A 25,267-nucleotide genomic window follows, 5' to 3' on the forward strand; every position below is an offset into this window, starting at 1 on the left:
ATATCATTTACCATCCCAAACAATGTATTAGTTCACCAGATGCTACTGTGGACACAGCCCTGTAAGGCCTCAAGAATTGGCCCCACGGCTTTACACTTCAGAACAAGATCTAACTATTTTTTGAAGAGTTTCTAGATTGGGGGTGGGGGGGCACCTGGGTGGCTCAGTCAGTTAAATGTCCAACTCTTGATCTCAGCTCAGGTCTTGAGCTCAGGGTCGTGAGTTCAAGCCCCACATTGGGTTCTGCGCTGGGCATGAAGCCTGCTTTTAAAAAAAAGTCTCTAGCTTTTTAAATCAGGCCCACAAATAGCAAAAATAAATCTCTAAGAGACAAATCTAGTAACAGCCAAATGCTCATATAAAGCCTGAGAAGAAGTTCACAGAGAACTCCTTATGAACTGGCATTTCTCTTTTTAGTGTCACTGATAAAAAGGCTCTTTGGATTACAGTTATTTGGGAAATTTAAAAATTCAGAAGACTTGTACAAAGGAAGTGACCTTTACAAGAATAAGGGCAGAGACAGTCATAAAATTGGCACAACAACAGAAACTTGAATAGAAACAGAAATCATGATAATGTTTATTTTCTTAGATCCAAACCACTATTTCTATTTACCACACACAACGGATTTTTTCTTCTCCCTTTCAGCTAGGGTCAACGATAGTTCAAGGTTTGAGTCTCATTAGATTCAACTATTATTATTATTATTTTTTTAACATTTATTCATTTTTGAGAGACAGAGAGCCAGAGCATGAGCAGGGGAGGGGCAGAGAGAGAGGGAGACACAGAATCTGAAGCAGGCTCCAGGCTCTGGGCTGTCAGGACAGAGCCCGACGCAGGACTTGAACCCACGGACCGCGAGATCATGACCTGAGCCGAAGTCGGACGCTTAACCGACTGAGCCACCCAGGTGCCCTTAGATTCAACTTTTAAAAGAACAGTCTGTAAAAATAAAAGTTCTCCTTAAGCCCTTAAAGATTCTGATTACTACACTTTTGACAAGAGGGAAAAAAATAAATACTAGAAATCAACAGAGGCTGCTGGTCTCACAGTAAAACACATTCTTTCTCTAGGATCAACCCACAAACATTCAGTAGCTAACAATCTTCTCTCCCCTTCTTGATTCCTAACTATTGGTCATTTCACTGTCAACTGCAGAACATCGATTCAAGGAGAGAAATAGCAGAAGGAAAAAATTCTAATTACTGAGTACCTATAATTAGTTATCCACAGGAAAGTTATTCATTTTGTAAACTCCTGGTAAATTAACTTCCTTCAGCACACAACTACTAATTTTCTAAAAGCCCCAAACAATTAGAAAAAGAAACTTATCTTTTACAAAATTATAGAACTCCATTCAAAGGAAGATACTTTTTATCACTATGATTATGCTTAAAATTCTCCACCTGCAGGTTCCATAGTCCTGCCTGCCCCGGCCAGATCTAGGCCTCATCTGAACTCCGGCAGGGCCAGAATGTGTAACATTCACTGGCCCTTGCTGTTATCAAATCCTGCCTTGTAGTATTACTTCCTGATACACCTTCTCTCTCAATTTGACTATCATTCCGTCATTCAATCAGAAGTTCCCAAGTTGGGGCGGCCAAGTACCCCAAGTACCAGGCACTGCCCTAGGGCTTCTGGAGATACCAACGAAGAGAAGCTAGAGTCCTACCTTCAGGGCACTCCAGTCTCCTGGGAGAAATCTAAACACGCTACTTGTGCCCAATGGGGGAGGAAGAGGTGTAAGAACATCTAGTTTACCTGGATGGCTTAGGAAGTTTCTCCAACTGGGTTTTTAGAATGTGTAAGAGATCATCAGGCTGGAAAACAAGGGACGTTCTAGATAGAATTAAGATCCTCAACGCTGGCACCTTTCTTTTATACTTTAGAGAATTCTAGGGGCACCTGGGTGGCTCAATTGGTTAAGCCTCCAACTCCGGATATCGGCTTAGATCATGACCTCGCGGTCATGGGACAGGGCCCCGCAGCGAGCTCCATGCCTAACAGAGCCTGCATGGGATTCTCTCCCTCCCTCTTTCTCTGCCCTCCCCGCCCCAAACCCATGCATGCTCATGCATTCTCTCTCTCAAAATGATAAACTTTGAAAACAAAAATTCTAAACGTGCCTAAAAAATTGCTTAGATGACCAACACATATTTGTGGTTCTAAATTATTCATGCTAGTCCATCCCTGTGTCTGGATGACTGAGAGCTAATCTATATATGAAACAGGCCTGTGAATTATTTACTGGTTCCAAATGTCATCTTTCACCCCGCAGATAAATATGATCAAGGTCTATACAACAAACATATTACACCTGTAATACAGCTGGCTGTAATTTTTGTTTTTAAAGCACTTTCACGGGGCGCCTGGGTGGCTTAGTCGGTTAAGCGTCCGACTTTCGCTTAGGTCATGATCTCGCGGTTCGTGGGTTCGAGCCCCGCGTCGGGCTCTGTGCTGACTGCCAGCTCAGAGCCTGGAGCCTGTTTCAGTCTGTGACTCCCTCTCTCTCTGACCCTCCCCTGCTCACGTTGTCTCTCTCTCTCCTAGAAATAAATAAAACATTTAAAAAAAAAATAAAGCACTTTCACAAATATGGCCTCATTTAATAAAAATTTTAAATATTAAATATTCTTTGAGATTTTTAATCCCCTCCTCTTGATGGAAAATACAAACATACAGAGAAGCTTACAAAGCTTAAACGATACCCAGAAGGCAAGGAGCTTGGACCTAGGTATTCAGAATTTGAATACAAGGTTCATTATCAGTTCTACAGGGGTTTATGGCAAAATCAAATCGGTCATAAGCTCATGGTTGGTGGGCTGGAGCCCAGCGTCAGGCTCTGTGCTAACAGCTCTGGCTGAAGCCTCCTGTGTCTCCATCTCTCTGCCCCCTCCCCTGCTTATGCTCTTTCTCTTTCAAAAATAAGCATTAAAAAAAATTTTTTTTAAATACTATCCACATTCGTCCACACTACTAGCCACCACCATCCTCCCCACTCCCCACCAACTCTACCAATACACACATATTTCTATTTCTAGGTTGGAATTAAGAAGCAGAAACTCCAGGGGCACCTGGGTGGCTCAGTCAGTTAAGCGCCCAACTTCAGCTCAGGTCATGATCTCACGGTTCATGAATTCAAGCCCTGTGCATTGGGCTCTGCACTGACCATTCAGAGCCTGGACCCTGCTTTGGATTCCCTGTCTCCCTCTCTCTGTCCCTCTCCAACTTGTGCTCTCTCTCTCTCAAAAGTAAATAATAAACATTAACAAGTAGAAACTCCAAGACATTATTTGGGTCTCTTTCATTTGTATAGATCATACCTTTTGTGATAATAATTTTTCTTATTTTTAATTTTTTTTAATGTTTTATTTTTGAGAGAGAGACAGAGCGCAACCACAAGAGAGACAGAGACAGAGGGAGACACAGAATCTGAAGCAGGCTCCAGGTTCCAAACTGTCAGCACAGAGCCCGACGCGGGGCTCGAACCCATAAACCATGAGATCATGACCTGAGCTGAAGTTGGTCGCTTAACCGACTGAGCCACCCAGGTGCCCCATAATTTTTCTTTTAAAAGCAACCAAGCCCCTCTCTGACCCTCCCCTGTTCACGCTGTCTCTCTCTCTCCTAGAAATAAATAAAAAAAACAAAAACAAAAACAAAAATTAAATAAAAGCAACCAAGCGCCTTATATTTAAGCACATAAAATTAGTTAGAAGCATGTAATACAATCTGACAATTCTAATTCTAGTCTACTCAGGCATATAGACTATACACTTCTATTTTCACATAATTAACCCCTCACATTTTGGTCTACTGTGAAAGAAGCCTGGTGGTGACGTACAAAAAGTGTTTTCTTTGTTTGGCACTTTGGAATTATCGACTTTAAAACCAGGACCTCAGAGATCACTTCATTCCAAACCCTCAAATTGCAGAGGAAGGTATAAGAACCAGGTGAGTGGGATTACGTGACCTGCTCAAAGTCACAGAGCTAACTAGTGCTGTGTATGGAAATATAAACCCACTGACTCCTATACTAGCCATCTGTACCTGGCCTCACATATACCAATGACTTTCCATACTCCGTGTGATCCCTTTGAGGATTTATCTATGAAAACTTCCTTGCCTCCTGCCACCCAGCTAAACTCTCATGTCTACAGATGTGTACCACAGAAAAAGATGCATAATCAGGAAATCTGATCACTTAAGCAAGCCATATTAATGGCAATCATCTAGATTAGGCAATCAGCAAGGCATGCTAAAATCAAATCATCATTTTTGTTTTGCTCATCACCGCCAAAGATATAAACTGGATTTGAAAATATTCTTCTAGCACTATATCCCTGAAGCCTGAAAGTTTGTGGCAAGAAGGTAGGATAAAATTAAGTGTGACAAAGAGATAGATCTTTTTTTTTTCCTACAGATTGTTTGAAGTTGTAACATAAGAACTCACAGGCTGTTAAGAAATCACAGCAATAACTAAAGTTTGAACAGAATAAAACATAAAATAAAAACAGAGAGAGAAATAAAGCATCAACTTTTAACACATTTGTCCTTGTCCGAAAGAATAAAATGCTGGGAAGCAGCAGAGCAATCGCTTTCCTCACATTCTCTCGGATTCACGTTGACTTGTGGGAAAGCTCGATTTCTTCTTCCGCTTAGCAAGGGCCGCCATCAGCACAACAGCACCCGGTCACTGCAATTCTCCCGTAATGAAAACCTTACCTCCCAACAAAATCGTTCAATAAACACTTAACCAGGACCCGCTCTGTGCCAGGCTGTATGCTAAGTTAAAGAGATGCATAAACCAGTAAGCCATCGGCCTAGACGTTCATCCCGTTGGCTGGTTCCAGAGAAACCTCAAGATAGGTATCTGCTAACTTTCTATACGCAACAAAGATCTACTGAGTTCCAGGCCCCACAGATAGAAAAAGACATAAACTTTTAAAGTAAGTCTTTTCAGGGTGGCTCAGTCGGTTAAGCATCCGACTTCAGCTCAAGTCATGATCTCACAGTTTGTGTGTTCGAGCCCCGTGTCGGGCTCTGTGCTGACTGCTAGCTCAGAGCCTGGAGCCTGTTTCAGATTCTGCGTCTCCCTCTCTCTCTGACCCTTCCCTGATCACGCTGTCTCTCTCTCTCTCTCCAAAATAAATAAAACATTAAAAACATTTTAAATAAATAAAGAGTCTTTTCACACTTACTAAACAACCTGCTCTTGTGAATTAAAATCACATGTTCCTCTCCAAGAAAGACAATCAACAGAAGTCAACCGTAAAGGCTTTTGATGGTTAACATCTAGCCAGATAATTTGGTCAAAGGTACTGTTTTCTTAATCTTACCACCTTGGGAGGCCATACTGTCCTGGACAGAGACATTTATCAGTACAGGACCCATCACGGAATGTGGTTGACCTTCCCAATGGACGAGGATGAACTGTCTCCTATGCAGGTGGGTCCTTCCAGGAGAATGTACTATAAGCCTTTAAAGTCAAACATATGACAAATCCTATTTACCTTTCTTGCCACCGTAGAGTATGTCTACGGCGTACAGCAACCCTTCGCGGTGACATAGCCCCAGGCCAAGTTTGCAGGGTGAGAGGTCTCCACTTTTCTTACTCCTTCCACAAAAAGTACACACGGTATGAGTTAGTACACAAGTCACTTGGCAACTATCCCATTGTCCTGAGTTTTCCTCCTTGAAATTCATCCAGGAAATCACCCCTTGTTAGCCGGGGTCCTGTCCCATTAATATTTTTAGCATTACTGGTGGTAGCAGTGGTGGTGGTGGCCACTGCTAGCTTCGCAGTTCACAAAATCCCTTCAAATATATTACTTCGCTCACTGGGGAAAAAAAATGGGCAGAATAAAAGGGAACATCATAGGCAACTATCTCAAATAGCAAAAATCAAACCCAGTGTAACTGGAACTGAGAAGCAAGCATTTTCAACTCTGCCACAGGACCAAGAAGCTATTTCTATCAAAAAAGCACAGGATTGACTCTAGCAAAGCAAAATCACACATCTCCCCTGAAATTATGCCCCTAAATGCTAGGCCTAATTGATTCGATTTGTACATGTTAAGACTGCAGTTTCAGCAAGAACCTGATATAAATCTCCAATCCCCCAATCCCCCAACGTTTTACCCGCAGTGAAAGGATCGATAAATAGTTTCCTCAAGAAGGAACACTGATGAGGCAGCTGCTCCAGAAAGACAAACTGACAACGCTCCCCATTCAAGTATCTTTAAAGATTTAACAAATATTTACTGGGCACTAGGTTAGACACATCCACATAAATCATCTCGCTGATCTTACAGGTCCTGCACAGATGTTCCTAAATCCCAGTACTTCACTGACTTGGGTCCTCGAAACTACTCCTAACACCGGCCACCTTGACACTACCTCATTAACCCCTAGAACTTGGCTGGAACACCACTTCTCTCTCACACACCTAACCATTTTTTAATGCCCCCCACCTACTAGGGGACGCCTACCACAAAACCTGTGTGCCTGCTTTGAAGCTCCTAACTCCAGAACAAATACCAGTTAGCCTAGATATGGCACCTGGTGATCTTGGCCTTGATCTAAAACAAGCACTCTCTCGGACCACACTAGCTAAAGAATGCTCACAAAACCGAATTCGAGCTGGGCAGGAGATGCTGGGTTTTAATAGCCTTCCCAACCCTGAGACTATGTCCTAGTCCTCCAAAAACAGAAAGCCTTCTCTGTTTGAATGAACTGCAGAAGGCAAGTTTGACCTGAGAGTCCCCACTCACATACTCAACAGAGAGAACTGGGGGGTGGGGGGTGGGGGATGGAATTCCAACTGGTATGACCACATTACAACATTAACGACGTATTACTCACCATCATGCTACAAGAAAGTACTTGCAAGTGGGCAAGGAACATTCAGGAAGCCAAGGAAACAAACAAAACTCTCCCGGTCCTCAAAACACAAACACCTCCAAATGCCAAAGCAGGTGGCATTGTCCGGCTTATACCCAGGTATGAGTGGGTGGAGAGGGAGGAGGAAGAGGGGAGGAGAAGAGAGGAAGAGCATTACTGGGCAGGTGTGCCTGTCGGCACCAAGGCAGATTTCTTTCTTGGGTTCATGGAGAACCTTTTTAAACCAAGAAATATTAGAAGTCCCACATGTCTTTATGACTTAAGCAATCACGGGGACATGCAATATATGTAAGTGGCAGCATGTTACAGTGGTTGCATACCTTCCCTTTGGAACCCGCCAGATCTATATGTACATCCTAGCTCTGTCCCTTTCTTACTATGTCACCTTGGGCAAGTTATTCAACTTCCCCGTGCCATAGCAGGGACCTCATCTGATAGCCACCGTCCTAACCTCAGCACCTTAAACGTTACCTGAGTATCTTGGCTGAATTACTAAATGTTTTATTAACACAGTAATAAATATATAAGTAAACAAAATATTTTAGATGAGTCCATCTGTAAATAGGTATAAAAATACTATCTTATGGAACGGTTATGAGTATTAAGTAAGGTGATATATAAAGTACTTAAAGTCACAGTATTAAATAGTAGTTTTCTTCCCTTTACTTCCCAGCCAGGTCAGAAGTTATAACAGATGAGCCAGAGCAAAGATTAAAATAGGGTAAGAATCGGGGCACCCGGGTCCGACTCTTGATTTCAGCTCAGGTCATGATCTTTCAGTTTTTGAGTTCAGGCCACATCCAGCTTCGCACCGGCCATGCAGAACCTGCTTGGGATTCTCTCTCTCCCCTTCTCGCTGCCCCTCCCCCTCAAAGTAAATAAGTAGAATACAAAATGCAGAAGCCAAGCGTTGGAAAATGTTTATTACTAGGGCCCTAGTTATAAAATCCAGGAATATTTCATCTTAGCAGATGAAATTAAATAATACACCCTTGTGGGGCGCCTGGATGGCTCAGTTGCTTAAGCATCTGCCTTTGGCTCAGGTCATGACCTCACGGTTCATGAGTTCGAGCCCCACTTCAGACTGTCTGCTGTGTGCACAGAGCTGGCTTCAGATCCTCTGTCCCCATCTCTCTGCCCCTCCCCCCGCTGTGCACTCCCTCTTGCCTTCTCTCAAAAATAAAAAAAAAAAACTTTTAAAACAAACTTAAAAAAATAATAAAATTTTATAAATAACAGACCCGTGTAGTAGGTACATAATAAATATTAGTTGATCCAAAAAATGCTATTGTGAGTCTTCAGGTATCAGACAGCCTGGCAGAATAGGAAAAGGGAAGCGAAAGGGAAGGAAAAGAAGCATGACTGAGTCACATCTTAAATACACCAGACTATATATTTAAAAAGACCAACTGTAAAGGATTTTTTTGAAGGCTATTCAGTTCTCTTAAAACTTCATATTAGCGAAAACACTATTGATTCACAGTATTTACTGACCTTTTTAGGTAATAAGAGTCATGTAAGTAAATTGTTGTTAATTGCTGACGGGGTAAATATGCTTAAAAGATTTGGGTACAAAACTCTCCTCCTCCCTCTGCTCCAAAAAGACTGATGGGGCCTTTGAGGTCACCTCGCCTAGAGCCTGTAAGCAGAGCATCCTATCTACATGCAAAGGAAAAGAGATTTCATCTTCAAAATGAGGAGTCAGAGAGTACACGCAATTAAATCCAAAATCTGGAGGAATCTTCTTCCTTGACCATGAAGAATGCTGTGGGTCACTGTCACATCGGGAGCCCAACATTTAGCATCTGAAGAGAAGGAAAACCTATGCAGAACTGAAAAGGCTTGTGGTTAAACCTCATCAAAATGTGGTCTTCGACTTCCCATTTCACTTCCCAGGCATCCCCTCTGTTTTTAACCACTTGAGCCACCTCTTCTGAAGGAACAGAACAGAGGAGAAAGAGCACTGAACAACAGTCAAGAGAATGGGCCCTGAGCCAAGTTCTACTAACTTAGGATGTCTGCGAACTTAAAAACCGGGCACTTAAACTACATATTCAGTGCTAACTGAGAATATTGGCCTAGACTCCGTCCTCTCCCAAGGCTCCCACCAAGGCACCCCTTTGGAGAGGAGACGTATCAGAGAGCAACCAAACCCGGCTCCTCTACTGCTGTGACCCAGGCCCACATGCACCATTACCTACCCTTCCTATAAAAGCGGTTGCCAACTTCCATTTTTTTCTTCAAATCACTCGAATCGCTTCCCTCTCTCCATCACCATCACCCGTGCAGACACAGACTCCTTTCCCCAGGACTGTTACTGTGACAGCCTCTACCTGCCTCTCGTCTTCCATGTTACACCGCATAACCGAAATCTATTTTCCTAAAATAGCCATTTACACATCCATTCTGTACATGGGGGGTTTTCACTGTAAGTACAAACCAAATCCCCCGCCTGAGAGTTGAGGCCCTCTCCAACCCTGTTTATCTTGTGGCTCATCGACTTGCTCTGTCCTCAAGACCAGGTGGGCTCAGTTCACTGTTCCATGCCTTAAATGCCTCCTGAATGCGCCCTGCTCTCATGCCTTCCCCTCTACATTGCCCGTTTCTCTCTTCTCTAAGGTCTAGATGACCCTAGGTGTAAAATCTCCCCCTGCCTACTCCCTCTAAACTTGTATATAATTCTGGGGGTGCCTGGCTGGCTCAGTCGGTAGACTATGTGACTCTTGACCTGGGGGTTGTGAGTTCAAGCCCCAGGTTGGGCACAGAGCTTACGTTAAAAATAAAAAAATTCCATACAATTCTGCATAACGGTACTCCTGGATTGACACTTAGCACCCAAGACTTTGTGTTACTATTTATATTTTTATGCAAATATTCAAGTCTTCACAGCTACTTATTATTCTTGATTGACTTTAACTCTTTCCTTACAGAGGCCTTACTTCTCAGAGGGCAAATACTCAATAAAATGTTTGCTGTTAATGGTAACTACTACCTTGGACAAGTCAAAGTTTCTGGACCGCATATTCCCTACCTAGAAAATGACAGTATGTAAATTTCCTTTAAGTTCCAAAATGCTGTGTGATGTTTACTTACTACTCTGCAGTTGTATTAGTTTCCCATGTTTCTTTTCCTTCTCTATATGTATTTATGTATACATAACTATTTCCCACTTAACACGGGACATAAGTTCCCGAGGGGCTGATTCTCCTACTATGTGTTTATTTACAGGGTAAACACTTCCTTGGCATCTCCTTAGAGCATGCTGTCCAAATTCCAGCACACAGCAGGTATTCGGTAGAAAGGAATTTATAGTCTCAACCTGGCAGCTAACCTCAAGAGAAATATGTGTAGATGATTTTTTTTCATCTTAATTTCCATAACGAGCTGGCGTATTACAAAAAACTTTGATGATGTGAGAGAAAAGGAATTTAATGTTAAAATGAGAGGTCACCTTGTGCCAAATAGCTAGGAATTTATTTTAGGCGACCAAAGAAACCAGGATGCAGCAAATATTAAGTCTAACTTTCGAATTCTATTTTCAGAATTCTGAGGAGTATGGGAAGTCTCTATCCCCAGGCAGTAAACACGACCAAGTATTCTTCATGTCAGCTAATTCTGTCCTTAGTACTGATGGAAAATTTCAGAAAATGAATGAACAGCCTAACACTGGGCCAGGTGAGCTCTTAATTCAAAGAAGATGTAAGCCAATACTCACAAAGGAATTCATAAGAGCAGGGAAGGTTTCAAAACAGATGAGAACTTGCTGTTCTCATTTTTTGTTTAACATTTGTTTTAACATTTGTTAACATTTTAACATTTTTAACGTTTTTGTTAGCAGCGTGATACCTGACCATCGTCTTCCTCAGTTCCTCACTTGAGATTATCTTCATGTAAAGACCAAGACCGACGAATACTAAAGGCTCAGAGGAATGTTCTTTTCCTTCAATGTCATTTATTAACGATTCAAAAGACAATAGCAGACCAACTCATTTAAAATGACCCTGACTTCCCAAAGAACCATTTTAGAACACAAAACCAATAGTTTCAAAGCTGAATTCTATAGATGATGTCTTCCAAGTAGGGCTCATACCCTCGTCCCTGTTAAGTCTCCAAGTAAAATCAAGGGCCACAGGTAATTTTCTCTTCCATGGTCTTCCCCACCACCAGCTCTCCCTTATCAAGACTAGAGAGGCGACATGGGGTGGCAGGGAGTGCGGGAAGCGGCCATTTATAAAGAAACTGTGTGCTCATTGAAGCCAACTCGATCACCTCTATGTAACTATTGAGACCAAAAGCTTTCATCTCAGGCTTACTTCCCACATACAACCCACAACCTTCCCAAATACACTAAATGCGTGCTGAAAACTACAAACATTTTATTAAAAATTGAGCTTAAGGGGAGCCTGGGTGGCTCAGTCTGTTCAGCATCTGACTCGATTTTGGCTCAGATCATGAGCTCAAGGTTCGTGGGATCAAACCCTGTCAGGGTCAGTGCAGAGCCTGCTTGACATTCTCTCTCTCTCTGTGTCCCTCCCCCCAACCCTCAAAATAAATAAACTTAAAAAAATAATAAACATTAAAAAATTTGAGCTGAACATAACCACAAAAGAAAAAGTGGTTATAAATTAAAGTTCAGAAATGCATTTTAAGATTATCAATGGACTTGGGATAATCCACTTCAAAAAGGCCCACGATAATGCTCCACAGGACGCCAAGAGAAAATTGAAACTGGATGTCTAAGGTTTGACCATAAAAAATTGCCAATATTTGACTGCTTTTACCTAAAAATCGCAATTTCATATAGTTCCACTTAATATTTAATTTCTTCTTGGCAGGGGAAGGAAGAACTTCCATGAGGCCAAAACAATGTTATACTGGGAATATACCTTCAGAATTAAAAGCTTCAAAATAATCCGCTGAGATACAATCTGGCTTCAGTAAAAAAGGGAGGTGTTGAACGTATAGGTACGAATGTATGTATCAGGGTTTCTTCATCAGAGGCCAGAGAATTCCCGGTTCTCCGCAGGGTTTACGAAGTGAACAGAGAGGCTGCTTTTATCCCACCTCCAGTGAGGATGCCAAGTCCTTGGTTGACAACAGCAGAATTTGATAGCTAGTGAAATGAGTCTGGCCACAGGAGCACACTGCCTCACAAATGCCATCAGGATCAATTCCCAGGAGTTTCCTCATTGCATGGTATCACCGATCAATTTCCATTTCATTTCTCAGGGAATGTCTGCTCTCATCTCCTGCAGGAAGTCAGTCCTGACTACGCTCGCCAATTATGTGCATGTTAGATCATTTTCAGGGCTGAAAGTTTCTTTACAAGCTCTATTTTCCATGGGGGCCACTCTTGCGCTCCTAATTAAACTAACAGCTCATCAACGCAAAGGACTGCCTTTATTTGTTTGTTCTTTGTTCATTAATTAACCATTTAGTCACGAAGGGTTACTACACACCTAATGTGTAAGTTGCTGTGGCAAGCCCCAGGAAACATACAAAGATCAGAGACACTTCCCTGGTGTCGAGGAGCTCACAGTGTAGTCGAAGTGGCATGCCAATGGCACAAATAGGCATAAGTACAAAAATATACAACTACTACCAGACGGGTATGGATAAAATGACGGGGAAATTCAGAAGTGGGGATTTGTCTGTTTGAGGAAAAAAAAATCAGGAAAGTTTTCATGGAACATATGGTTGAAACTGGGATATTTTTTAACAGGACAAGTGAAAAGAGCAATGGAGGAAAGAGGCTTAAAGATTAGGTGATTAAATAAATTAGATCTACACGCAGACACATGAAAAACAATGCTGAGAGAGAAATTTGCAAAGGGATACATACAGTTCAATTCTATTTTATGTAAGATTTCAAAACAAAACCATATGTTGTCTGTGTATGTATAATACATTAAAAAAGTAAACTATAAAACATGAAATTGAATGATACATGGCAAATCAGGTCGGTAATCAGTTCCCAAGAAGAAAAAAGGGGAAAGGATGCTTAGCTATGCCCACCATTATCTTAAAAGAGAGTAAGAGATCTAAGACAAATAGGGCAAAATGTTAATTAATATCCATTCAATTTGGGTGATGGGCTCAAAAATGTGTTGGGTTTTCCCCCCTGGACTTCTCTAAATATTCAAAATATCTCATTACTCAAATGTTTAAAGTTAAGAAAGGGCCATGTGACCAGAAGAATACTGGAGTCATTCACCCAAAAGTAAGAGCTGGGAGCAATATGGTCTCCCTACACATTCAGGGAACACTCGATCAGTTCAGCTCTCAACTGAACAGGATCCTTAAAATCCCTCAGTGTGCACGAAAGGCTCTCAGAACAGGGTGGGGTGGAAGCTGACAGATATGGACGAGGAGGTTTTTATGACCATCCTAAATCAGGTATATGAGGGAAGTGACAACCACGCTCCCACACCACATAAATGCCAGTGTACTCTCCCCCAAAACAAAGCCAAGAAAACTTCCAGTTACATGGGAATTCAGATAAAGACCCACTGTGAGTAGTCATTCTGTGCCTCCTCTCTCCCTTCCTCTCCCCCAAATACTCACAGACGAAAACAGAATGTACCCTTGCCCACTTGGGAAAGAATTAAGAATTGGCAGCTCTGCCGAGGTGGATGGTTTCCAAACCAAGACCCATCTCCGGAGAAGATGCAGGCAGAGCCCTCAGAAAAGAGCAAAGAAATTGCAACTCAGTTAAGTTTTGAGGAAGACTTACCCATGGAAGGTACCCATCCTTCCACATCACCGAGTCCCGACTTCCCCCGAGGGAAAGTAAGGACCTCTAAGATATCCTTCTATCCTGTTCTGTTCTGCTCCAGCAACGATGACCGCAATACAGAACCCTGACACTCACTTAGTCCGTTAAATCCATACAATTTCCTTTCACAAAAACCCCATTGAAAGGGTACCTGGCTGGCTCAGTCAGTAGACTTTTGATCTGTGAGTCATGAGTTCAATCCCCACACTCGGCCTAGAGCCTACTTTAAAAAAAATTATAAAAACCCAATGAAATTAAAAACACAAGAAAGGAAGATTTAGAATACAAGTATAATGTCAAATATTGTTGTTCTTGTTGTTGTTGTTTTCAGATAAATATACTTTTTGTGGGTAACGAATTTATCAGAGCCCATTTCTTCTACCGAAGTTTCACTGGCACAATTTAAAATTAAGTATAAAAGAAAACAACTTGAAGGGAACTTAGCAAGAGAGACAATTACATCTGCACACTCAATAAAACAAATACCCTGACATTCTTCTCCATCTGAATCATTACAGATGAATAATCCTAACACCCAATTCACTCCGCTCCAGGGCATCCAACTGCCCAGGTCAAAAGTCTCTATTCTGCCAGGTACTCTCAGGGCAGACTTCCTCCGTCAGACCTGGGGAAATACCCAGGTTCACCCTGGACTGAGAGAAACAATGGACTAGAACATCCTCTAGCACAATGCGGGGTGGCAGGACTGCGCAAACACTGGAGTGGGGGCGAGAGGGAACTGGAGAGGTGAAGTGACATTTATAAATCACCAGCCGCATTATAGCCCCTGAAGACTGAATTCCAGAACGAGCTATCACAAAACCACTTGTGTGATCCTGAGCAAATCTCGAGTATTCCCTTTGAAAGGGAACGAGAAATAGTTCCTGCAGCTCTCGGATTCTATGGATCTGCAAACAGGGTCCCTCAGGAACAAATGTGTTTCTATCAAGCCTAATAAAGGTATTTAGAAGGTCTTTTGCTTTGTTCCTCTCCAACGCGCCCCCTACACCACAGACAAAATGATCTTTCTAGAACATGAAACTCTATCACCCGATGCTTAAAAACCCTGAAAAGCTCCTCACTTACTGTGGCACAAGCTGACGCTGTCAGAAGTTACCTGCAAAAGCCTGGCTGTTTCGTGCCTTCGAGCTTTTGTTCATGCTGTTCTCTGGCCTGGAGTGTACTTCTCCCCGGCTTCCGGAGGGTATGCCCTCAACTCGGCTTTCAAGACTCAGCTCAAATGTCATCTCCTGCGGGAAGCACTTTCCAGCCTCTGCATGCCCTGGGCAGAACTGACCTGTAGGCCCCTACGATGCCCTCTGCCTACTTCGATCACAGCCACGAGCACACTTCTCTACACCTATGTATTTAAGCGTCTGTCTCCTCCCCCTAGACCCATAAACTCCTTGTGGGTAGAGAGCTGGTCTGACTCATCTGTTTCCTCGGTGCCTAAGACGGTGCTCGCAAGGTAAGAGACATTCGAGGGATGTTTGCTGGAGTCGGGACAAAGGAAAGGACAAGGAAGAAGTCGATGAAAATGGCCTAAAGACTACAGAATAGCATTTCATTATCACCATCTCTGGCCTTCTGCTCCTTCCCGAAACTCTAGTCTTCAGGGCGCTTATTCATCCCCTTGGCTACGGCCACCAACCTCCAAGCTGATGCCCCACAGAACCAGGCTTCCAAATGTATGTGCCTCGGCCTCCACTCTCCACCAGGTCAGGCACATCTCTAGTAACTGGAATGGCTTCCACCTGGGACATTCCAATACCATTATATCTGACACCTCTCCAGCCAGACTGGTTTTTCCCTAAAAACCGAGGAAACCTTCCTACCTCCCTGTCTCAGAACCCAGGCTCAAAGAGGTCACGGTGTTACCTGATGGCTCACTCTCCTTCATCTGCCACATCCAGTCCCCACAGACTTCAGGTTCTCCTTCACAGTCTCCTTCTTCCCCTTTTGTCTCCTGCTCCCCACTTCTACAGCTCTGGCTCGGGTCTCATCAGCTCACCCGCCCCGGGTGCCAATCTCCCCTCCCTCCCAGCCAACCTACTTCCTCCTATCATCATATAGTATCGTCCTCAAAAATTCACAGTGCTTCACTATTTTCGATGACTGGAAATCTCCACTGACAAGCCCGTCTTATAAGCCCACTATAAAACACAGCTCCAAGCCACCGTCAACACCTTATTTCCCTACCATCCACCACCACTCAGGCCAGGCTCCTCACTGTCCCGAGCACAGCCAACCCTGGGCCCTCTCAGCTCCCAAATGAAATGGTTTTGTCGTTGTTGTTATTTGCTTCACCTTTACCCCTCGGTACTGATAAAATTTTGTTTGTTTGTTTGTTTTTAAGATCTGGAATAAGTCGCAATTCCTCTGTAGTATTCATAACTACCTGAGTGCTCTTCTCCCCAAACATGTTCTATGGTGTGAGGTCTGTCCTACGCAGTCAATAATATAATTTCACGTTTTCTTCATTTTATTTGTCTGCTGTAACAGCGGCTCGGCAAGGAGTCACTTCTTCTCATACCCCTGCCTTCCAGCTGGATGGCAGCATCTCCGAGGGCACAACAACGTCGTGAGCTTTCCTAAACCTCTGTAGTACCTACCATAAAACGAAACTCAAAGCACGTCACTAAAAATAATAGCTTGGTAATGTTTCCTATCCAAAATGATTTCTCAGAGGAAATAAAAAGAGGAGACGTAATCCTAAAAACCACAATTGACAATAATCCTGGACTAAAATGTATAAAGATTCCTGACTTCCACCTCTGAGTTGCACTCAGAAATACTACCATCTCCTGACTCAGGAGGCCAATAATGATCCTGTGCTCGTGACATCATAAGCGCATAGTTTGGTAATGACTGTGAGAAGGTAGAGGCCAGGCAGGGGTGAAGGAGAGCAAGTCAACTGAAAGTAGAGGTTACAAGAGCAGCCGTGTGACTTTTTTGTTTATTAAACGTGGAGACACTGCTCTCTGTATCTTTTTTTTTCTTTTTAATTGGCCACAGTTTCAAACAAGTTTACTTCAGGAGGAAAAACCTGACAGATGATCAGCATAGCAATATCTGGAAGGGCTTCTGCAAAGCCCAGTTACTTTGAAAAAGCTATCTTCACTCATCTTCAACAATGCGATATAACGCAAGAGGATTCCTGCAGTTACGGTGAGTGAAGACTCATTCTGGCCACATCACAGGCATCACCTAGAAGTCACTTTTAGGCAGAAGGGAGACGGCCCAGGTGGCCACACTGGACTTGCACAGATTTTGAAAGGAAATTAGTCTTCATTATCATACCCAGTATAGTCTAGTCTTAACTATCCACAAATGGATTATCTATTTTAAAGGATTTCTGAGGAAAACAGTCCACCTGTTCTTTGCCATCAATATACTCTCCTCCCCTCAGGGACTATAGGCTCAGAAACACAAATTCATTCTCAATATCAGTATGATCCTCAAAAATATTAAGATAAATCTGATTTATGGGGCGCCTGGGTGACTTAGTCGGTAAGTATCCAACTCTTGATTTCGTCTCAGGTCGTGATCTCATGGTTCCTGAAATCGAGCCCCACACTGGGCTCCACGCTGTTAGCACGGAGCCTGCTTAGGATTTTCGTTCTCCCTCTCTCTGCCCCTCCCCAGTTCTCACACACTTTCTCTCATGCTCTCTCTCTGAAAATAAATAAACTTTAAAAATTAATAAAATAAATCTGGTTTTAAAAAATAGTGCATTTTCAAACAAAGAAATTTCCATATGAAGTTCTGAATTGCATATACCAGTGTGCCCTACAATAGCAGAGACGACAGAAAGTTACGTGCGCCTGAAACATGACACAGTCCTTACCATAAGCTCTTGAGGAGAATCCAGCCGTAACCCACAAGCTGGGAGAACAGGAGACAGGCACACGCCAAGCTCAGCCTAGTGAGGAAGGTGTGTGGACACAAAAACATCTATAAGGAATCCTATGTCTCCTGGATGGCCCCTCTAGACCAAGAGGGTCCAGGAGAGAAACCGAGGAGTTACAACGTACCGGTGGTGCCGGACTCCTCGTCCCTGCGTTCCTGGACTAGGAGGCTCAATACTTCTCACTAAATCCATCCTTTGTTCCAAGGACCTACAATGACTCTATTGACCCTTCCATCAACACCCAACAGAGTCTGGCCTCTGAGTCCCCTCCACCCTCTTGCCTGCTTTACCCATGACATGACCACCCACATTCTCTCCAGCCCCTCATTTATTCCCGCAACAAACACAGCTCAGTCATTCACACCATCACTTCACACTGTACTTTCTATACTTTCTGCCTGGAAGATCTTTTATTTTCTTTTCCTCCTACCACAGAGCAGCTATTTCATTTACTTGAATACTCACACATATTTCACAGATAAGGATGGACAATTGTCCCAAGATTACAGAGTCAAGATTCTAACCCAAGTTCCAGCTAATTCCATTGGCCACCCATGCATCTTTAGGGCTCTAACCCACAGCCTCCAAATCCATTTCAGATTTTGCTGATTCAGGGGGCGCCTGGGGGGCTCAGTCGGTTAAACGTCCGACTTCGGCTCAGGTCATGAATGCGTGGTTCGAGGTCCACGTTGGGCTCTGTGCTGACAGCTCAGAGCCTGGAGCCTGTTTTGGTTTCTGTGCCTCCCTCTCTCTGCCTCTCCCCCACTCACACTCTGTCTCTGTCTCTCTCTTCTCAGAAATAAACATTAAAGGAAAATTTTTTTTTTTTAATTTTGCTGATTCAGAAATCTTCCCTAATTGATCTCACAGACTCTTACTTTGTTACTTCAAGTTTTCTAGCCTCTACATACTCCATTGATAGCACACTGAACTTGCTTTTGTTTATATGTTGTGTCCTAAATGTTAAAGCTTATTAACAGTGTGCCTTCCTTTTTTATATCCCTGTCACAACCCCATCCCTGTCCCAAGGGCAAGGACACCTGCCTTTGTATCTTTTCTACATTCCCAAAGCCAGTCACTGGAGTTTGGAGACAGCTTTATCCACAAGAGTGCTCAATCGTTATTCGGCAAGTATTTCTTACTTAAAAACAAAACAAAACAAACAAAAAACAACTTTCTTGTATCATACTAAAAAAAATCAACTGAATTCAGGCATTCATAAAACTGCCCTGCATGTATATTCCAGTTACACATATTATAATTCTCGGAATTAATTGGCGGCCGTTGAGAAGATTTCACATCTAAGTTCCCACAGAGAAGACAGTGCTGAAGCCACACTTCAAAGCCCTGGCTCAGGATTTTCCCTCGGTGGGATAAATGTTCGGGGGAAGAAGAGGAGGTGCTCCTCACACAAAATCTTACAAGGATCTGCAGGACCCATTGCATGCTTAAGCATGCTTGAGAAGCTCTAAAACTTTCAAGAGTGCCACTTACTACCCCCATAACAGTCTGAACATTTTCTTTTTAATATACTGTTATTCCATCAGAATTCCCTTAGTTGCACATACTGAATCTCAAAAACCCACACAATGCCTTCTGCGAAATGGGAATCGTGCAAGGCTATGAGGCCGCCCTATGCTTATTCCCAGGTTTATTCAACTGCTTCAGTCCCCAGTCCATCCCACCAGCCACAGAATAATCAATGTAGAAGTTGATATAAATAGATAGAAACATACTTTCTGCCTGGAAGCTCTTTTCTCTTCGTGTACTTCTAATAAAGAATAACCACTTCATTTGCCTGAAGGCTCATACATACTTTATAAATAAGGATGGGGAAGTAAATTGTCCAAGGCCACATAGTAAAAACTGTAATCAAGATTTGAACCAAGTTCTATCTAACGCCACAGGTCAAGCCTCTTTAGGACTCTAATCCATAGCCTCCAGTTCCATTTCAAATTTTGCTGATTCAGAAATCTTCCCTATTACCTTATTGATATAAATAGAATTTCCCAGACATCGCAAATACCAACCCACAAATTAAAACAATTATTAAGAGTCCACAGACTCTAAGAGGGTGTGTGTGGTTTTTAAAAATGTGATTTTACCCTCCAAATTAAATCTTTTTTCAATAGGGGTCCCCAAAGAAGGAGCTTAAGGAAATAAAGCTTCAGGAATATTTCCAAGTTGTTGGTGACATAACTACCGAGTCCAACTAACAATTACCATTCAGTACTGTTCAGCCTGCCTTATACAAGCCAACAGACAGCCCTTTCTTTGGCAAAGGTTTACTTTTTTTTTTCCACAAGGGAGTCTTTGGCATTAAATGAAAGGGATAAGTCAAGTGAGGCAACAACAACAACAAATTGGTAATAGTTTGGGAATTATCTTCCTTCCATCTTACCTTCCCGCTTGAATGCTCAGTGCCCAACATGGATATCTGTTCAATCCTAAATTATTTACGTTCATGGATAATTCTCGGCAGAAAAGGTGCTGATAATCCAAAAGGGAATAAAATCGAAAAATAATCTATTTCAGTTTCGGAAGATCTTTTCAGCTATTTACTTTCTCAATTATTCCTAGCATGAGCTAATATTTGTATTCATTTGTGATTGCTAAGTACATAGTAACTGGCCACTTACTCAGGGAGGTACTCTGAGAAAGCTAGTGGAAATTAGAACAAGACTGGTATTTAGACTCCCGATGAGCAACATTCATTTCATTTATTTTCCAGTTCTGTTCAGCCTTCAACGTATCAACAGACTAGCACTGCAGGTTGGTTACTGGACTTTAAAAGAACCATGCAGAAAAACAATGAGGACAAAGAGTGTAATGTACTCGTTTGTAAATTATGCACAGCAGATGTTTAATTACAAGTCCGATTCGCCCAAGTCACCCAGCATAAGGAAGTCTCTGTCTTCTCACCCCACCAGGAAGGCAGTCTCATTCACTAGGAAGGAAATTTCCTACATGTTGTTTTTAAATGTAGGATTTGCTATCTCTTTTGGACTGGCCTTACTTATTATCACTACTTCTTCTTGTCCTTTCCCACTTTAGAAGTAGATGCTGAGAGACAAAAGGATCCAGCCTCCTCTAAGACCTCCTCAATATACTGTATGACGAGCCAAAGACTGAAAAAGTTATCAGCATCTGATTTTTCTAAAAAGCGTTTTGTACGCACCGTTCTAAAACTAGGACGAAAATAAAAGTCAAAGTCCTGCTAATCCTTGCCTTTGCATTTCACGAAAAGGAACCCCCATGAGTGTGGGGAGACTTTCCTACATACTTCACCAGTTCGCCTCTTCCCACGTAATTTCTAGATCTGTACAGTGCCCAAAGGAACCACCTCGGTGAGACGGACTCCCTAGGCGGAGAGGGAGGGCGGCAGGGAGGGAAAGAGACTCGGAGAGCGCAGAGCTCCGGTCCTTGTGAGCCGACAAGCTAAAAATACGCCGGCCCAGTAAACAAATCCCATTCCATCCCGACCGGAGCCACACCGTTAACCTAGTAATTATGAGAAGAGGAGTGAGATCACGCAGCCCACGGCTTACTCATCATCAGCTTCTAAAGTTTCCATCGGCTCAGAGCAACTTTTCTTTTTTCTAAAGTTCATAAGCCTGCCCTAGAATCAATCCATCCATCCTCCTCTCCCTCGCTCTCGCTCTCACACTCGCACACTTTTCGCTCCCTTCCCTCCATTACTGGACGCACCTCAGTTGGCTCTCTACGGGGAAGCACAGGCTCGTTTTCTTGTCGTGGTACTTTTTATACGGAGACTTGTACCATGAACTTTACCTACTGTGCGGGTAGGATCGGGGGTAGCCTGCACTCTAAACAGCCTTAAAACTCCACCATCCCTTCCCGAAAAGTCTCGCTGACAAGGGGGCACCGTCCGCAAGAGCTCGGGGAGGGAGGCCGGGAACCGGGCTCGGGGCTGGGAACGCGGGGAGCAGGTGAAAGGGAGGAGGACAGGGGAGCGGGGTGGGTGGAAGGTTGGGACCAAGCAGGGAAGAGTCAGGGCGAGGAGGGGGTGCCGGGAGGCGGTGGCTCCGGGTGAAGAAATATCACCAGAAAGGAGAAGGGGGACAGTGGAGACCGGAGGGTCAGAGTTCGGGTGTCCTGAGGAGGCGGGAGGGGAGGGGGCGGACGGGGGAAGGTGACGAGGCAGGGGTCTCCGTTACCCTCGCGGCTCCCGGGGCAAGGCCCTAGGCCGGGGCGGAGAGCGGGGCCCGGCCGCCGCTCCTCATTCCTCGGCTGTGACCCCGGGGTCCGGCTGGCCCCTCCCCCGACGACGACGGAGGCGGCGGCGGCGGCGGAGACGGCGACCGCGGCTGTCGCTCCGCACGGGACCGGGAGCCGGAGCCAGACGGCGCTGCTGGGGACCGGCCTCCCCCAGTGGCTCTTTGCCTGCTCCACACCCCGTCGCCTCTACGGCTCGGGCCGCCGGTTCGGGATCGGTGGCTTTCGGCCGTCCGGCCGGAAACTAGCGCCAGTTTCCGGCCGGAGCGGGTTGGCGGTGACACCCAAGCCGCCCCCAGGCCTCCTCCCGCCCCGCCCCGCCCCGCCCCGTAGCGGCCCCGCCTTCAGCGCCGCTCCCCCAGCCGCGGCCAGTTCGGCGCCTGCCCCGCGTGTGACCCCGTGTTTTCCTGGCCCGCGTTCTTAAGGCCTCGGGTCCGGAGAGTTCTTGACCCGGAGCCGGAGGGGTCCAGGGTGGGCTCTGGAGTCTTTGAATTAGAGTCCGTTGGCGACAGCCCTTGGGGAAGCAGCAGAAAGGGGCGGGTGGTTCTGGAAAGGTGAGAGGGGGTGAGAATACTTTCGAACGAGAAGACTGAAGTTGTGGTGACCCGGCGCGGTCGTTCTGGACCGACTGGAGGAACGTTAACTATACTTCTGCCACACCGGTCTCCGCCCGGTTTTGCGGTCTTCCCGAATTGTGAAGCGAACATCTCCTTCCCGGCGGACGCGTCTGCCCGACTGTTAGCCCAATGGAAAGGAGTCAAGGATCGCTGTTGTTGGTCGTGCCTTTTAACGGCCTTCCAGCGTAATCCGACTCAACGAATACTTACGAGTCCCTACTTTGGGCAAGATACTGTGCTTGTTGATATTGGGGACACGAAAATGAATACCAAGACCTAATTCCAGGGGCATCTGGGTGGCTCAGTCGGTTAGGCATGGCGTCGGACTTCGGCTCAGGTCATGATCTCACTGTTTGTTAGTTTGGGCCCCCGCGTGGGGCTGTGTGCTGATAGCTCAGAGCCTGGAGCCTGCTTTGAAATCTGTGTCCCTCTCGTGCGCGCGCTGTCTGTGCCTCCCCTGCTCATGCTCTCTCTCTCTCAAAAATAAACATTAAAAAATGTTTTTAAAGAAGACACATTTCCAGGCATCAAGGATCTTAGACTTTAGTAAAATACATGCAACTGTGTTGTATTATATAAACCAGAAGTCACGGGTGTGCTCTGTGAGTTACAATGGGCTGTGGCCATGAGAACCTAAGCTTTGTTTTTCAAAATATAGAAGCCCACCTTCCATGTTTGTTGAGTGAATAAATAAATAGTAGTAGAGCAGAGCCATGGAATCAATACCTCTTAATGACGAACACAAAACGAGGCCCGCCCACGGCTCTAATCTGACCAAAGAAATCCTGAATTTTAATTAGGATTCCTAACATTGTGGCCCCTGATCTGCGTTATTCAAAATGGTTATTGTCTATACTGGGCCCAGGGGGTCTATTTAAAAACGAATATTGTGTTACATGCACTCTGCTTTTCCCCTCAGTACTTCCTTAAGTCCTCAGTTTCTAAATGAGAGGGCGGAGCCTAGACTTGTTGGGATTATCCAGCTCAGGACTAGAAAATGGGCATGGGGAAACAGGAAACTGCCCAGACAGGCAGCTCTATCTCCTGGGGACACCCAGGGTTTAGAGTTGATTTAGGGCTGGGCCTACGGCCATACCAAGGCCAAGCAGGTCAGAGTGCCTTACGGGAGGCACACCCTGGCCAACAGTACGAGCCCAGCCATTTGGCCTGGGCTTCAAGCATGCAGGGACTATGAATTTGGGCTACTGTTAAGTGGCAGATTTGAGGAGGAGGGTAGGATGAGACTTGGTCATCTAAGTGGATTCTAAACCAAAATCCACTGGTCACAGCCACCCGTTGCTAGCTAAATCCGAGGGAGAACAGAGTCACAGATGAGCAGCATCAACATTCTAAAGCAGTCTTGTTTCACCAAAGCCCTCCCAGGGCGACGTTATGCTCATCTGTTAACTATTTCTTTCCAGTCTTAATTCCACTAGCACCGCCTTATGAGAACCAGGTATGGAGTTCAAAGGCACTCTCCACCCCCATTACAAGGCAGGCTTTTACTTTTGGCAGTGACCACAAAAAGTTTCCAAATTGGAAAGCTGGGCCAAACTCAATTAAGTAACCACACTTTTTCCAGGCTTGCCTGGAAATTTAGGGGCCAGGAAGTGATGGGGCTGCAGTTGCTTTGTGCCTGTTTCTCGCTCTGACCATCCATCACTCATTGTTGTTTGTGCAATTGCTCAATGGGCTGCTTGTTTTGGGCCAGCCCAGGCGGTGTGGGTAGCCGTGTGGTCAGCCAGGCTGAGAGCCAAGCCACCTGGGTTGTGGTCCCAGCTCCGCCAGCCCCGAAGCTATGAAGGGAGTCCCTTCCTATTCCTGTGTCTCAGGTTCTCTGCCTAGACGGGGGACTTCTTCTAGAAGTGACATGCAGCCGTTTGGGCTGTCCCCACGCTGAATATTCAGAAGCCACTGTCCGACGTCACTGTCAGCTGCCAGAACACGGCCCATTATTTTTCACCACCACGTAGAACAGTAAAAAGATGAAAGTCAAAGTGGCCGAGAAAATCCCACCAGCGTACTAGCCAACACATCCTCACCGCCATTTAGCACCGAGCCCTCTTCCATCCTAAGGGCCTGTTTTTATTTACTCGTCTTAGCAATTCGCAGGGCTGCTCCAAGGAGTTCACCGAGCTTTCATTTCACTGTAAGCAAGAACTGAGAAAATAGAGTTTTGCATTTCACTGGAGAAACTAAAAGGAGAGACTATTTCAACACTGTGGCTAATGGATGGGGGGGGGGGGAGTTCAGAGAAAGCTATTTTGCAGCTAACCAGGAAAAAAAAAACCACAGCAATTGTTTGCATTCATGTGCTTTTGTGGTGGAACAGAAAACCAAACCAAAATAACTTCCTTCCCACTACCACCGCTGTAATTTAGACCAGTAGTTGTGTGGAGTTTCAAAACAACGCACTATATACGCCCAGGAACCTCAGACAGACTAAGTCAGAATTCTGGGGACTGAAAACCATGAAACTAAATGTTTTTAAAATATCCACAGTTCTTTTTTTTCTTTCCTTTCTTTTTTTCTTTTTTTTAGATATAATTGTCATACAACATTATACCAGCTTCGGTTGTCCACCGTAACGATTGGATATTTGTGTATGTTGTAAAATGATCATCTTAAGTCTATAAACGTCCTCAATACACAGTTACCTTTTTTTTTCTTGTGATGAGAACTTTGAAGATTTACCCTCTTAGCAACTTTCAAATATGCAATACGGTATTATTAACTGCAGTTGCCATTTTACAAACATCGGCCTGAGTTCTTTTTTAACTGAAAGTTTGTACTTTTTGACCTCCTTCGCCCATTTCGGCCTCCTCT

At 44.4% G+C, this 25,267-nt stretch overlaps 1 protein-coding gene across 4 annotated transcripts in view; it reads right to left on the minus strand.

Annotated features, from left to right (window-relative positions):
- Positions 1-21,997, minus strand: part of OTUD7B (OTU deubiquitinase 7B) — a 51,463-nt gene extending 29,466 nt beyond the window's left edge. The window contains exon 1 of one of the 4 annotated variants that reach the window (XM_039246301.1): positions 21,767-21,997. Coding sequence is in view for 1 of the 4 variants with exons in the window: in XM_039246298.1 (XP_039102229.1) it covers positions 5,340-5,355 (16 nt within the window). In the remaining 3 variants the exon portion in view is untranslated. Of the gene's footprint in view, positions 1-5,339; positions 5,360-5,513; positions 5,568-16,076; positions 16,138-21,766 lie in introns of those variants that run through there. The other 3 variants (XM_039246299.1, XM_039246302.1, XM_039246298.1) reach the window with 3 other exon arrangements.
- Between the last annotated feature and the right edge of the window lie 3,270 nt (positions 21,998-25,267).

The sequence above is a fragment of the Hyaena hyaena genome, unplaced genomic scaffold (assembly GCF_003009895.1).
Source record: "Hyaena hyaena isolate Hyena2069 unplaced genomic scaffold, ASM300989v1 scaffold_284, whole genome shotgun sequence".
NCBI classification, from domain to species: domain Eukaryota; kingdom Metazoa; phylum Chordata; class Mammalia; order Carnivora; family Hyaenidae; genus Hyaena; species Hyaena hyaena.